At 37.6% G+C, this 16,942-nt stretch overlaps 1 protein-coding gene across 1 annotated transcript; it reads right to left on the reverse strand.

Annotated features, from left to right (window-relative positions):
- Positions 1 to 6,251: 6,251 nt before the first annotated feature.
- EXL3 (EXORDIUM like 3) lies at positions 6,252 to 7,714 on the reverse strand. Its single transcript, XM_006857759.4, has one exon. The coding sequence runs from the start codon at positions 7,520 to 7,522 to the stop codon at positions 6,437 to 6,439; it is 1,086 nt and encodes a 361-aa protein (XP_006857821.2). The 5' UTR covers positions 7,523 to 7,714; the 3' UTR covers positions 6,252 to 6,436.
- Positions 7,715 to 16,942: the final 9,228 nt, after the last annotated feature.

Genomic DNA, 16,942 nt, shown 5'->3' on the forward strand with positions numbered 1-16,942 from the left:
TGTTTCTAGACATAAATCCTTTGAAAAGCTGGGGTGAGTCATGAGTGGGCCGACCCCTCAAATATTTATCCATACAAGTACTGGCGATTGTGTTGGGTTCGATGAAGTGTTATCGACATGGTTGTTTTGTTTCATCCACTTATATTTGAAAGTGATAACTTTTGGGTGTGTCATTAAAGGCTCTATGACTGGTTGTAAATGAGTTATATAGTAGAACATGAATTCAGTGGTATTAAACAAAAGATGTTTGTTGATACTGGATTGTGTTTAGCATGCTAGGTCAATCTGGTTGGAGAAAATCCATGTTACCTGGGCATAGAGAAATAAACCGATAAAGGTTATATAGGTCATATCTTGATGAGATGAGTATGCCCGAAAGAGTGAGTTGAGGGAGTGTGTGGTGGAGGCCTTTAGAGACAAGGCCTAAAGCCTCATCATTTGTATCATCACACGGCAAGCACATCGATAGCCGTTTTCAGGAAAGTGAAACACCTTTCATGGTGAAGCGTGTGCATGTGCGAGAGATACCCATATGCACCATCGAGCAATGGATTGCATCAGGTCAGGATGACCTTGATTTCGTCTCCAAGGAGAACCTAAAATCCATAGACTGCGACTACAACCCCTTGCCCATTGGCTAGACTTTAATGACCCAGTAATGAGCCCCTGCATGGATTGTGAGTCGTGGGCAAGGCTGGATCGGTGTGAGAAAGCATGTATGGTCCATAATCTGCAGTTGGAGGTGGAGTGCCCTAGTGCATATTTATTCTTAGATCATATGGATCATTTTCCGATCAAAGTATTTAATTTTATTTATTTTAATAATATATGATTTTTAAAAACGTTATTTAAAATTTTCTACATCTCTGAATATTCTATTTATCAATTTTGGATTTATAAAAATAGAGATATTGATTTAAATATTCAAATATGGTTTTATGAATTTTTAAAATAAAATATTATTTAAAAAATACATTGGAGGCCCAATAGGATTTGTGGATCCATTATTGCAAATTAGGTGGGGCCCATTATATGTAACAATGGGTGGCACGCCCCACCTAAGATACTTTCTATTTTACGTGATCAAGCCCTAAGGCTTGAGGAATAAGAAAGTGTTGTTTTAGGAAGGGTTCAATCCTTGACGAAATTTTGAATGAAATTTTGGAATATATGAAAAGCCTTATGCATAAAAAATTTAAAAAAATATTGTTATATATTAATTTTTTATTTAAATTAATTGATGGGAAAATAGCTTAGGAAGTGAGGGATAATGGTTCTAGCACCTGTCATAGAATGTTGATGACCCATCTAGATAATGGACAGCTCACATCTCTCACCCTTCAAGGCACGCAAGATCAACTGTGCATATTCAATCTCACATGAGTGACAAGCCAAAAAAACCCGAAAATTTGTTCAAGCGCTATAAAAAGGGATTGCACCCTACCCAAATCTATACACATTAACTTTCTATCTCTCTCTCTCTTGTCCAACTAGTGGGGCACGCCCCACTCAAGGCATTCTCTCATATTTTGGAAACCTCCTCTCTCTCGTGAATGCTCAAGGGAGAGACGCAACTCTCATAACCTCTTGACTTTTCTCTCCCATCTCTCAACTTTGGATTTATGGCTAAAGGTTTTAGGGTGTAGAAAAAGAGAAATCATCTATTTCAAACTAGGTTATCAAAGGGGTTCACCTAGGGTTTGAGTTTTGTGATCAAAGAGGTTCATGTTCCATTGGTGTGGCTTGTCCAAAACTTAGATTGAAGGTTGACTATTAAATCTTGTGCTATCGGAAGGTGGTAACTTGGTGTGAGGTGTAAGAAGTCCGGTTGAGATAATCTCCGGCACTTTCTTTTGTTTATTGTTTATTTATTTATTGTTTTCTTTATTCCCAAGCATAGGTTGTGTTTTTTTTGTTATTAAAATAAAATTTTTGATGGCTTAAAGTTCTTGAGATCCTAGATATGTTATTTTCTTTATTTTTGTTTGAAGTTATTTTATTGTAAAATGATCAATAGTAAGTGATATAAGCCATGAAGAAAAGAAAAAATAAATAGAAAATATATATATATATATATATATATATATATATATATATATATATATATATATATATATATATATATATATACACACTTCGGCTAGATTGCACGATTTCTTCTTTTCAATAATGGTCCCAACTCAATCTCCCATGCTTTGTTACAAATAAGACCATGAACCCCACAAAGTGCAGGTAAGTGTCAAGATATTCAAAGATTCTCCTACAGAAGAAAAAAATAAAAGAAAAAGAAAATGGTTCGCTAAGGTTGCAGCCCTATCAAAAGAAGTAAGGTCTCAACTCATAATACATCAAATATTACAATTCAAGCTATGGAAAATATTTTTATTGATCATCTCGGCTTGAACATATTAGTGGTGAAAAAAATTAGGATTTTAAGCTCTAAAATTGTGTTTATCATAACACTTATCTAGACAGAACATTCCACCGTAAAAACAAGTGTTCATATATTCACAAAATTTATATTATTTTTTTAGCTTCAAATTTTATTGTCAGCATTGGAAATTGATTTAGATCAAGAGATTTCCATTGCGGAAAATGCTTTCTAGATAAAGATTTGAGGTGAGGCTTTTTTTTGTTGTCATAAGCCTGGGCCTTATAGAAACTTCATCCAAAAAAAAAAAACAACATACATACACGGAGTGTTAATACCAAATAATACAATAGGCACATGTTTAGGTGAGAAGGTTATAGGTGCAGGTACGTGCCTACTATTTGCGATGGAATTTCTTGCGCCTAGATTCCATGGTTTTGGAAAATGAGTATTTGTTACCTCACATCATGACATGAATTTTCACGGGTAAGAAAAGACAACAGTGATACATCCTTTTCGCAAAAGTAAAAGCATGTTTCAAGCAGCATAAAGGAGAGATTGAAAGCTAGAGCCTTAGAAACACACACATTATAGAGCATGATGTTTGAGGAAAATCACTTATGATAAGTTCAAGAGGAAGCACCGCACAGTTTGGATTGAAGAGGCATATTCTAGCGGTCATCAGGATTGGGCCTGGGCCCATCCTGAAAGTACCTTGGTATTTGGTGAATTTGCCTCCATAGAATAGAATATATAGGAGTCAATAGTTTAATCCGTGAAGAGACTGTAGGTAATTGGCAGGCCCAACTAGCCCGGCTGATCTAGCAGAGCCAAATGAGACCCAAATAATTGTCTTACTATGTAAAGCCTGCTCCAGTACAAACTCCGGCCCTTTGCTAGCCTTATTCGACCTCCGAGTATGTTAAAATGGGGCCACACACACATTAATAAAAGGAAAATTGTTCCATGAGTCAGCGGGTGCAAGAGCCCAAGGACTCTTCATCAATGTCCATCTTTAAGATGGATGTTGTGTAAAACGCACAGGTCAAATCAAGTACGGATGGTGCCAAAAATATCTCTAAAAAAAATACCTTTTTTTCCATATTTATGATCAGCTTGGCTTAGATGATGAATTCTTAAAATTTTGGATAAAAAAACCCATCTTTAAGGTGAATTTTAGAGGGGGCCGCAGATGTACAGAGGAGTCGGCTGACTCATAGAAACCCATCCATAATAAAAAACTGGGGCCCGAGTGCAAGGTGATAAAAAATGCAAACCAAAATATGATGGTGGTGGGGCATCCTCACAAATCTCCTTTTTCGAATTCCAATGTTTTCTAGCCACACCTAAATGCTCCAAACTTTAAAGTGGCAAACTTGAGGTTTTGAACCCTTCACCTCAATCATGCAGTCTGGACCATTGGACTCCAAACACATGACTGTAAAACTCAAAATAGATATTTTTCATATATTTTCAAATGGCTGAGTAGAGGTTTGTAAGGGATCCTCCTCAAGTCTTCACCTCAAAAGGCCAACACAAAAAGGAAGAAAATTGAATGAGAATAATATACAAAAATCTTTTTTTTTTTTTTTTTGGCCTTTTTTGTTTTTCACCGATTACTTTTTGGTTGAAGGTGAATGGCAAGAATGTAAGACCGGGAGATGCCACTGCAAAGAAAGAGGAGGACCACCAAATCAAAATTGGATGGTTTGAGTGAAAGATGAAAAGATGGGAAGCATTATGTCTCTCCTCAACCATACAAGAAGTGCATCGGTCACATGGTACCAACTCTCAAGTCCAATTAATTGATTTTGGTGAGAATTCGCTGACTCACATCCCCCCTCATTTTTGGATCGAAGCTAATCTAGACCATGAGGATTGTGTAAAAGGAACAAAATAAATTACACCATCGATTTTGAATTTTGACCATGAGGATTGTGAAAAAGGGACAAAATAAATTACACCACCAACTAAGGTTTAGGTTTCCATTCTCACATAAGACATTAAAAAACCACTAATGATTTGAAAAACAGGTAAGAGCTCATCATCCCTATTGAACTACCCAAGAAAAAAAAAATTGGCTTACCAAACTTCTTCCTCGTAAGAATGCTAGGTTTTTGAGAAATTCTCACTCTTGGGGTACTCAAATAAATATTCGAAAAAATTTAACCAATAAAATGCAAGTCAAACTTTGAAGAAAAATGGGCTTTATTATTTTTGTGAATTTATAAATGTTATTTGACATGGGTGAAGTTTTTACACGCCATCAACCTAAAATAATCAAAGTACGCCGCATGTCAAAACTATGCCCAAAAATGCAGTTTTGGTGCCAAAAAGCCTTACGATGGCATGAAAATCTATTGTTGGTGCTAATTATGAAATTTAAAATTCAAAAAATAGGTTAAATCAATCATATCTATAAACAATTAAAAATTTAAAGAAATGGATGGTCCAAAAAATGTGTTATAAGATGCACTACTTTCAAAAATGTGTTATAAGATGCACTACTTTCATGACTTGAAACTTTTTTTTTCTCTTCATATCCAAACATCTAGATGTTGAGATGATCGTTTTGAGGTAGCATCATAATAACCTTTTCCAATGAGTTTTTGAGGTGCGCTTTATTTCAATAGTATAGAAACTTAAGGGGATATTTTCTCCTCAATAGTACAGAAACCTTTCGGATATTTTCTCAAAAATAGCATTCACAATTAAGGGGATGATTTTCAGTTCAATGAATGGGTTGTATACTATAAGACCATCTACTTTTGTTATGAGTAGGTCATAATTATTTTTAGCTATTGAATTTTAAATTTAATAAATTGAAGCATGTCACAATATTTGAAAAATTTTATTTTGGATTTTGTGTTCAACTAATAATATTTTTCCAACCACCAGATCTCATGTCCAACTGGTAAATAATAGTTATGACTTTCTTATATCAAAATAAAAAAAAATTGTTTCATGCAGGTTGGACAGCATTTCTACTAGATGTAGTCCAAGGTATAAAGCATCCATCTCATAGAGGGATGCAAATAATTAGTCCATCCAAAAACAATTGAAACTATAGGTATAGGTTCAAATGTTCTTTTCATAAAATCATTATTTTTATTCCTTAAAATTTATTTATTTTTTTATATTCATGATCCTCATGTTAAGGAATGCATGTCCCTATAAATTTGGTCGGAAAATCCATCTCAAAAATAGATTTTTAAAGGATGGACAGGACTCATTTCTACATGTATTCATACATAGAAACCGTGTCCTTAAGCATATAGCGATGTCATTTCTCAGAAAAAAGGCCATATTTTTGGGGATTGGTGTAGAGGACAAGAGCTTCAAATAATAATAATAACGAATACGATTACGGCTCGCATCGATGTTGAAAAACGAAAAAGAACGTAATTGATGAGTTGGCAAATGAATTGAAGCGCTCCAAAAAATTCAAACTTTGATTTCACATTTACAGTATGGTACGCTTCAGTTTATGTTACCGCTCCTGCTCCAAAGCTGACACGCTCACTGTCTCTATGAGAACAAATATCAAGAGCGACCGTATACTATACTTTTTGACATCATCAATTACCAGTTCACAGATACATGTCCTCTTTTTTTTTTCATGGATCATTTCAAACGTCTCAGCCCAAAAAATGGAGCTCTCAGTGGCTTCTTTTACATGGGATGGGTTAGAACTTAGAACTCTAAAAACAAAGCTCTTTTACTGCATGCAAACGAAGAAATATTGGAAGCAAAAAGAACATAAAAATTAAACAAGGAGATAGTGAGAGGTATGCATACGAAAAGCCCCTAAAAGATTATGGGGTGGAATGCTGTCGTATTTTAAGAGAGAGAGCAATAAATCCAGGGAACACGGAGCTTCTTTTTTTTTTTGTAATGTATATATTTTTTATTAATAAGACTGTGAAACCATCTGATCTTTACACTGCAAAAATCATCTCATATAATCAAAGGGAGGATCAAACAGAAGCGAGAGAGAGTTTTGGGATGAAGAAAGGAAGAAAAGGAAAACCAAGCAGTGAAGAGAGAGAGAAGTAATTAAGAAGACTATTTGTCAAGAGCGTTGGGGCCAAAACAGTAGTTGAGGACGGGGTTCCACACCCACTGCACAAGGAACCTCCTCCTCTCTCCGTTGAGGTTGTAGGTGGCTCCAGTCCGGTGGTCCAGCGAGAGCTGGCCCGTGTAGGAGCCACCTCCGCCGGTGCCGTAGATGCCCTCGCAGAGGTCGGCAATCTCGGTGGGGAAGCATGGGTCCTGCCCGGCGTACCACGCATTCACGAGGGGATTGGTGGAGAGCTCGGCCATCTCGTGGGCGATCACACTGATCATTCCATCGACGCCCACGTTCCCATTGGGAGGGACGAGGGGTTTGAGCCCGGGCATGTACACTGGCACCGCAAAGGGGTAGGCGCACACTCCTGGACACTGCTTCGCCGAGTTCCCGATCCAGGCGTAAGGGAGAGTGTAGCCGACCACCGAAGGGAAGGTGAAGTAGTGGAAGCCACACACCTGGCCACAAAAGTCCTGCATCCGGACATGTGGGGCGGTGAGTACAAGGTAGAGGCCATCGCGGGGCTCAATGGGGAGGGGCTTGGTCGAGGCAGTGATGGCGCCTTTAATGATGGACTGGACAGAGAGGCGGGTGAGGGAGGTGCCGCGGGAGCACCGCCTGTCGTTCTTCTCGTGACCGAGGACCACGGCCCGGCTGATGTTCGCCCCCGTCTGGTCCGTGTAGAGCCGCACCGTGCTCCACCACTCGGCCAAGGAGGGGGAGGGGACGTTAGAGGAGGAGAGGGAGCGGATAAATCCCCTGATGATCCTCTTCTCCGGCGCCTCCCACCGGCCATACCAGATGATGTGCACGGTGATGTTGGAGGTCATCACAGGACCCATGTGGTACCTCAGCTCCACCAAATCCGAAGACCCCTCATACTTTTTGGATCCCCCGAACTCTAAATCACCACCACCACCACCACCACCACCACCCTCACCCTTACCCTTACCCTTGCTGCTGCTGTTGTTGTGGAGTTGGGACGGCCATGGCCTCCAGGCGTCGACGACACCGCTACACACAAAAAATGAGAGGGAGAGCAGGAGGACCGCCACCGGACCACCTCCCAACAAGGAACCCATTTTCCGGCTTGTTTGTTGCGTAGAAGAAGGGGGAGGAGGAATTGGGTGTATTTGTAATGGTGGGAAAAGTTATTTTGCGAGAGAATAAAAAAAAAAGCGCCGCTACGCCGGGATGCGGAGCGGAGAGAGTGAGTGTGGTGTATTTTGATGATGAGGGAGCGGCATTGCCACTGCCATTGCCATTTGCCATTTGCCATTTGCCATTGCAATTGCCATTTATGAATTATTTCGAGTTAGGAAAAAGGTTGGGTATTGGAAGACAGATAGATTCTTAAAGTCTAGCTGTCAAACAGGGCCCAGGAGCAGGCGCCTCCATCATTATCCCCCCATGGTCCGGTCCCACTAACTCCACGTCAAAACCCTGCCCTGCTCTGCTCCCTACAAACACAGCCCACTAATGAAAAATGTGTTTGCTTTGCTCCCCGTGTGTGTTATGCACCAACCCCACCCAAAGGAGCAACTTAATTACACCTCTACGATGTTAAGTTTTTAACCGGTGTTTGAAAAATCAAACCGGTCTCCGAAACGAGCCAACGCCATGTATCGAGTACCGGCCTAAAATCCCCGTAAGTTTAAGTAAATAAAAAATACAAAAATAGTTAAAGCCCAATGAAGTTTAAAATTAGTGAAACATATTGATTTTAAAAAATCAATTTCTACCCACTGGTATTTTTAAACTTTTTAAAAAAGATAAAAAAAATGTAATAAAAGTATTAATGTCCGAAACAATTTTAAGTCTTTGTCAAAACGATGAAAACCATTCAAATATGCACTACAAACAAATCTTTTTTTTTTTTGAGATTTTATATAATTTTTTTTAAAAAATTTAAAATATCCAAAAATAATTTAAAATATTCAACCAGATCATTAAATCCAACAAAAATCAGAACCGCCCTGTTGGGTTTGATGATAGCTAAATCACCGTACCCATATTTCCATCTAAATATTATGGTATTATAAAAAATATAAAATTAACTTTCTTGGGAAGCAAGAGAGCAATATCTTTATAAGATAGCGAATAATGACATAATACCCATCATTTGAATGTCACCCTTTTGAGGATTATGGAAATAGAACACCAATATGGAGATGGTCTCCAAGTGAGAGACACATAGCCTCCGAGAGAGATGGACGGTATTCCTATAAGTTTAGGGTTGGTTAACTTTTACTTTTAGAGAGATAAAAATATTTATGTTTCTCTCGAGATTATCTTTTCGATAGCGGTATTGCAGTAGAAAATAGGATGTTGATCAACGATGCTGCTTGGTCGAGAGAGCAGGTTTAGAAAGAAAGATCGGTGATGGTCTTTTATCGATGTTAGGAGATAAATATTTTCTTGTAATCCAAAACTGTACTATTTATTGTGATAGTGAATTTCTAGTTACCGAAGCCGTGGATGTAGCCCTACAGGGTGAACGACATAACTCATGTGTTGTTGTGGTGTGCTTTATTTATCGCACTTGATTTATAGTTGTATTCATCTACTTCGCATTTAATCAATTGAGTACACGATATTGGGCGTGATCCCGATGGTTGGGATTATCGATTCCGCAAGCTAAGGGGTTATCAATACCCTTGCAATTGGTATCAGAGCACAAGTTGTGTACGGGGCTAAGGTTTATATTAAGAAAAAGATGAATGCAAAAGTTTTATGGATACATGGTTTTAGGTGGATAAATATGAAGGTAAAGTGTTTGTGAAAATTCAACAATGGCGGCAAGCGTGAATAAATCAATAAATATCCATAGATTGAGGTGGAAAAATATGAAAGCAAAATGTTTGTGAAAATTTCACAATGGTGGCAAGTATGAAGAAATCAATAAATCTATTCAATGAAGGTAGTCAAAGCAATTATGGTGATTTTGCTACCAAACGTGGAAATTGCTGGGTTTGGTGATAGCTAAATCACCATACCCATATTTTCTTTTAGTAGTATAGGAAATAGAAAATTGACTTTATTGGAAAACAATAATGTGATATCTTTATAAGAGAATGAAGAATGACATAATACACATCCTTTGATGATCACCCATTTGCAGGTTATGGGAATGGATTACCAATATGGAGATGGGTCCCCAAGAGAGAGACATGACCTCTGAGAGAGGGGTGGTATTCCTATGAGTTTTAGGTTTGTTAACTTTCACTTCTAAATAGAAAAAATCTCTATGTTTCTCAAGAGGTTATCCTTTCGATAGCAGTATTGAGGTGGGAAAAATGATGTTGATCGGTGGTGTATGGCCAATAACTAATCCCGCTCTAACCAATTCCAATTTGAACTGCCCAATTTTGCAAACACTAATTTCAACAACCTAATTGCGGGGGTGCGGATCAGCTTAAGATGGACGGTTATCACAAAGGTTCGAGCTCTTTGGATTGGTCCCACGCATAGACTAAGTAGTGTGTTAACTCTTAAAAGTTACAATAGGGCTCCAACTCCGTTTAAGGGTCCTATGTTAACTTGAGGACCCAAATCCATCTCTAACATGAATTTTGAAAGATACACATGTCAAATTTAGGTCAATAGTGAGCTCAAACTCTATCCAAAATTAAATATGTCGAAACAAGTGAACTCAAACTTTTAAATTTACTTTTCTAAAAAATTTGAAAATATTGAAAATAGTCCAAATAATATATTATAAATAGTACTATTTTTAGAATTTGAAGTAGTTTTTTTTTGTCTCATATCTACCTCTAGAGGTCAAGATGATCAATGTTTTTCATACAACTTTTTCCGGTGAACTTTTTACGCACATCTTACTACTATGTGAAGTGATCTTCTATCACCATGTCATTATAATACAATGCAAACACATATCTAGAAAGCTATATTTGTATGACTTTAAATTTTACATAAGTACTCTCTTCATCCCAACAATCAATTTCAATAAAAAAAATCAATTTGCACCCTAAAGACTATCAAAATGAGCCCCCTCTAGCCATGAATTTTGACCATTGATCTGATCTAATCTAAGCCATTATGAACTCAAAATCATTTTTTCCTTTTTATCATTATTCATCTAATAATAACAAAGTCATCTACAAAAATGAAAAAAACCTTCTAAGGCCTAGATCTAAGCATCTCAATAAACATATTACTTATAGGAAAAAGTTTATATAGAGTTGAAGGTGTAAATAATCAAATTAGAGCTCACCTAAAAAATTTCACTAGAAGAGGTTGTTTTGATTCTCAAATATCATCATATTGATCATCTCAACATCAAGATGCATGGACATGAGAAAAAAATGGATTTCAAGTTTTGGAAATAGTGCATCTTGCAACACATTTTTAGACTGTCAATTTTCAAGTTTTCATAGATCTGTTCAATCTACATTTTTTTTTAAGCTTTAATTGTTACAATTAACGATGAAAATTTATTTTAAGACCGTCACAAAGATTTGTAGCGGTGAAAATACATTTCTCGACACTATTTGAAGGTGCGATTGACTTTGATTATTTAGAGCCTCGGCTCTATACAAACTGCACCTATACTTATATTAAGTGGGTTAAAAAATATATTTTTCAATACAATTTTCGAATTTTGTTTTTGTTTTTGTTTTTTTGTTTTTATGATTGTTCGTGAAAATGAAAATAATGTAGCTTAAAAATTCAAGTAGCATAAATTTTTAATATTGTTTTATTATATTTACTATAAAACCCTTGCATGAAATCATTCCCCAACTTTCATACAGTATAAAGTAATGCTTATATATAAAATCTCTCTTTGGAAATATTAAATAATTTCGAAAAAAAAAAACCTAAAATGCATGAGATGCAAACAATTGCCATTTATCTTTTAGGCAAGCAAGACAGAGACAAGACTCGGCTCCACCCACTCCACTCCGCTCCTCTTCAAAGTCCACCTATTCCCGCCGCCCAATATATATGGATCATACATGCAAACAATAACAATTAATGATGAGGAGGCCCGCTCTAAGAGCCGTGAATGGTGGAGAGGTTGAAAGAGAGAGCTCCCAATCGGGTGTAAATGGGTCGGGTCTACGTTCCACATGACTCGAACCTTATTTGGATAAGTCTCAACCCCACAAGTAAAGAACCGAGCCTAGTTTGAAATCATCATTGTGGAAAAATATACAGTGAGAGTATTTATCTATGGTATAAGGTGATCACAACTAATCTTGACACCATTGGATATTTACATTTATTCCATTGAATAAGTTTAAAGTTTAAAAAAAAATAATTATCGAATTTCGTGACATACTTAAGTTATTAGACTTCATGTCGGATGTTTATAAGTAATTGTGACTTCTTTGTATCAAAGATAAATGGTCTCATTATATACAATCCCGTTTTGTTTTTTTTATGAAAGTTAAAATACAATCCCCTTTGTTATATATGGGATGTAACATACATAGGAAAAGTATATAACAAAAATATTTACTTTTGGTATAAAGTTGTCACAGTTAATTTGGACTATTAGATATGAAATTGGGTGGCTGCATTAATTATAGTGACCAAGTTCAAAGTTCAAATTTTGGTTTTTTTTCAAAGTCTCACATCAAAAAGTCATAAATAATAATAGCTTGAGCTGTATACGAGCTCTGATAAGGTTTAGGACAGGTGAAGCATAACACAACTTGACCCGCGCCTTGGCATGTGACTAATGGGGTTATGATCTAATCCTATTATCCTAGTGCTGAGGGAGAGAGAGAGGGGTGATGTGGTGCATCTCATTGCTATGCGTTGTCCCTCTGTTTGAACCCCGCGTCTTGCGCATATTGCGCCTCGGTCGGTGGCCCACGGTCGTCCTTTGCTTTAATTTATCGTTCGCACTTTGCACCGGAAAATCATGAGATTCAATGACCCCACCCACCCTTTCTTTCTCATTTGCAAATAAATCTCATCAAATCAAAGTCCTTATTGCTTGGTCGTCACTCCCAAATCCCAATAAGTCACGTCTGGTCTACTGAGATGTGATTACATATTTTATCTGCTTTAACACTTGCATCTCCTATATTTCCACTTTTCAACTTAAATACTCGTGTTATTATAACTCACTGGAGTTATCCTCGCTGTATTCCCCCTCCAATATTTTTATTTTTCCACATTTTCAGTTTTCCAAGAGGCTTTTTTTTAGATGGTCTCTTGGTCTTTTTTTTTTTTTTTTTTTTAAAAAAAAAAAAAACTCAATTCCAGTTGTAGACACCGAGTCTATAATCTATAATTTTCTGAATTTATAAATCTTAAGGCATAGATACGACCCGGAAGTTCATAAAATAAGCCTTACAATAGCCATCTAAACTCCCTATGGACTGTACTAGCCTAGTGTACTCAGTCCATAGCAAACCATAGTCATGCCTAGTTCATAATCCAGCCCAGAATAATTAAAAATGATCCCAAATCCCATAGGAAACCCAATCCCCAACTAATGAGAATTTTAGAGAATCAATTTTCTGAGCAATTTTAATCAAAAATAATAAGAAAATATCACCGTAATCAAAATCCCGAAAAATTCTACATCAATTAGAGTTGATTAGCAGACTGCATCGGAACTTGCGGTGCAATTCCTGAAATGTGCACCGCATACAACTATGAATCTCTTATTGGTCATAAACCATTTCCTTCTAATTTGTCATGTATATTTGCCTATATAAGGTCGGCTCTCTTAGGAAACCTTAGAACTATGAACTGACCTAAGCCCTAACTCAAATTCTTTAAGAACCCTACTTTAGCTCATCCATAGGAGCCATAAACCCTAGCTTTCCATGATATGTCTGCCCAATCTTTTAAAGAAGATCATTATTTAACTAAATCTATAATTCCTTGAACCCTAGATTTGTAGGAGCCTCTTCGTCCTAATTCATTAAAAACAAAGATAAATCGAGCATTTCTAGCATAATATAGGATTCAATCATTCAATAAAACTCTAATTAAGGCTCCTATTCCGGGTGCCGGCTGGGAGGCTGCAGCAGTTTGCAAGTCATTTATATTTGTATTTATTTCTAGTCTTATCACATTTTCATTAGGTTTCATTATTTTATTGCTTCTTATGTTTTATTTAGTTTTTTTTTTTGACTCTTTCGTATTTACAGCTGCCAATGCCGACAATTCAAAGATGATTTGTTCTCTTTAAGTAAGATCTTATCACTTTTGGGTTGGAATTTGACTTTGCCTCACTCAATTTTAATAACCAAGTATGTAGTGAGTGAGGTAAAGAGCGTTAGCGCTTGATGATTTGCAATGCTACGTCCTAAGATCAATTCCTACCAAAGCCTACTGCGACAAAGTGTGCGCAAATGCACTTGCCTTATTGCAAAACATTCTCAAGCTCAATTCCTACCAAGGCCCACCGCGACAAAGTGTGCCCAAATGCACTTGCCTTATAGCAACACATTCTCAAGCACTCAACCGCTATCTAGTATTTCATCAAGCAAAAGAGAGAACCGGAAAAGGACATAAGACCTCATTTCACTGACAATAATGCTTTCAGGAGCAATTGTGCTGGATAACTTCATGGTAAAAAAAAATATTTACTTTCAATATTATCAGAACTGAAAAAACAAACACTCAGAAATATAAATTGCAAGTGACTGGTAAAGCTGTGAGTTCAACTCAAGTTTGACTGTCTTAGAAATCATTCATGTTTTTCTATTTCTCATAGCTACTTGGAGGAGGCAACTTTTCGAAATGCATCAAAAGTGAAGCCTTACATGCGGTAGTCATATAATGGCTGTGATAAAATTCAACATTGAGGATATTTGGCAACACTGAACACTTTTGATATGAAGGGCTGCTGCATATATTGAGGAGCCACCGTATGGCCAGTATTCTAAGATTTCTTGAACCATGCTAAAACCAGTGGTCTAAAATTTGGGATCATACGTCTGTTTACCTGATCCAAGACGAGTGATTATCGATCCACGGATACTAAATAAATAAAAATAACAAAATGTTGAACAGCGAAATGGGCAATTCATGGACTCCTCAGAACCAGATTACCCCCTCATCAGTTATTGTTCGAGCTGGGCTATACTGATTTAGGTTCAAGCCAGACGATTTTTTAAACATTGGCCAAAACTGTTACCGTATGAAGCAATTGGTTCAATCACTTTGAGCCATCAAAGCCAAACACTTAGAAGTAAGGGTGACAATCGGAAGGGACGTTGGGCCCTGCCTGGCCCTAAAAAATTAGGGCTTGGGCAACAAAATGTGGCATGGCTGGGCCACCATGGCTAATGCCCATGTGGGGCCTCGACCAGGGTTGTTGCAAGGACGACCCTGTTTGGCCTCGCCCGGCCTTCCTTTTTCTTCAAGTTTTTCTTTTAGGGCATATTTGGTTCACTTGAAATTGTTTTTTAGAAAACATTTTCATATGAAAAAATTATCTCATGTGGTTAAGTTTAGGAATATTTTCACATCAATTAGTTGCCAATTGGTGTAAAAAGATGCTCTAAGACCAATTGGTATGAAAATATTCTCACATTTAATCACATGATAATTTTTTGCTAGAAAACAATTTCATAGGAACCAAACGAGCCATTAAATTTATCCAACCCAGCCAAGAGAGGGCAGAGACGGGCTCAGCCAGGGCATCCAAGGCCAACCCTATGGCAAATTGGGTCAGGCCCGACCCATTGCCTGCCTTAGTTAGAAACCAATTTGGATTGACCACTTATAGTACTGTTTTTTTGCACTTCACTTTTGTTTTTGGGTAATTCAATGGGGAAGACAGACCGTTACCCATTTTTTCAAGTACATTAGGAGTTAGTTTTTAGAAGGTGTTAGTGGAGTGGTGTTAGTATTGGGAATGGAAACCACAACGTGACTAGGATGTGGGGTGCTACCACCACAACCCCTTTCATTTAGGAGCTGTTTGGGAACCTGTAAATCTATTACATGAAAATAGATTACATGGAAATATGACATTTCCATTGTTTGGGTACACTTTATGGCAACGAAATGAGAAAAAAATGAAAAAAGATTATCCGAGATTTCCCAAAAAATCAAGAAATCTATTATGCCCCGATGAAAGGTGCAAAACCTATTAAGCATTTGACAAGTAATGGGGGGAAATCTATTACACAATGTTTTGGATCAAACACTACTTCAAAGTTTTGGGTTTTTTTATTGCAGTCCTATAGTGAGGGCCTTCCCTCCCTCCCCCCTACTAATAGTATTATCATATCTTGGGTTACCATTCTTGTTATTTGCTAATGTAGTTTTTATATTTATATTTATCCGTGAAAATTCTATCGGAGGAAATGTGAACTTCACTTTGTTTTTTGGGTGCAACCCAGTCAATAAGTGGGTAGAGGATAAGAGGTCATGTCGAATAGTAATTCGGGCGAGGGCCCGACCATCAAACCGCTCTCGTATAGATTACCGTTAGCACTGGCTTTGAGGGGAGAGGAAACCAAGAATCCGCTATAAGATTTAGAAAAGAGTTTTCCAATAAAAGAGGGATAGATTTAAAAAAGTGTTTGGAAATAGACAAAAATAAAATGCGAATAAGTAAATAAAGGTAACCTCAAGCCGGGCCCCTAGGCTTAGGACCTTGTTTAGAATCGTGCTTGGTACTTTGACTTTTTCGATCCTTTAGAGTCCGCCGGCTAGGAGTAATCGATACAGGGGGGTTAGGGCACGTTGATATAAATATTAGGATTGAAGGAAGTCAATATTAGGGCTCAGCCTTAGATTTTTTAGGATCCAAGAGCAAATTTCGAGTTCGGTTGAGTTTCAGTTAGGGTTCGAAGTCTCTGACAAGGTTTTCAAAGTCTCTTAAGAGCATCAAAATTGAAGTCTAGGGCTCCTATCTATAGACAAAAGACCCTTCAATGGTGTCACAAAGTTTCGATTCAATATGCGCCGTCGATTTGCAGCACCACTAGTGGCAACATCAAAGTTGGCGTTAGCAACGGCACGACTTTAGTGCCATCAATCATTTCGAAAGTCACACCAACAGTACTAACACTGTCGGTGAATCATTACGGCATGCATAACACGCTTCCTCTCATCAATGCAAATACTGTTCCACTGGACAACTTACGATTGGGCTCATTGATTGGCAACATCACCACCACTGAATGGCATTGCTGCCACCGACCCCACACTCATGTTCTTTAACGGGCATTGCTGCTAGCAACCCCACACTTCTGTTCTTTGACAGGGCTTGCTATTGCAGAGGCGGGTGTGGGCACTTCCAATGCAAGCCTTAAGTATTCCATTTCCAATAATGGTCTTTCCTATTAAATGGAAATACTCTTTCGCATGTGTAGGGAGCCGACTTTTGCTGGCACTGCTACCCATGACTCAGGCATTGACACCACCAATGCTAGGCCTATTCATTCATTTTCAATTATTTCTATTGCCTTATTTATTGGGGTGGGCACCGACGCCGGCGTAAGAGCCACTGATGCTACATTCACGTGAGGCTTTGACCCTTATTTTTTAGTGGCTCTTCA

The sequence above is a fragment of the Amborella trichopoda genome, chromosome 9, assembly GCF_054954075.1.
Source record: "Amborella trichopoda isolate Santa Cruz 75 chromosome 9, AtrichopodaSantaCruz75HAP2 v2.0, whole genome shotgun sequence".
Lineage (NCBI taxonomy): Eukaryota > Viridiplantae > Streptophyta > Magnoliopsida > Amborellales > Amborellaceae > Amborella > Amborella trichopoda.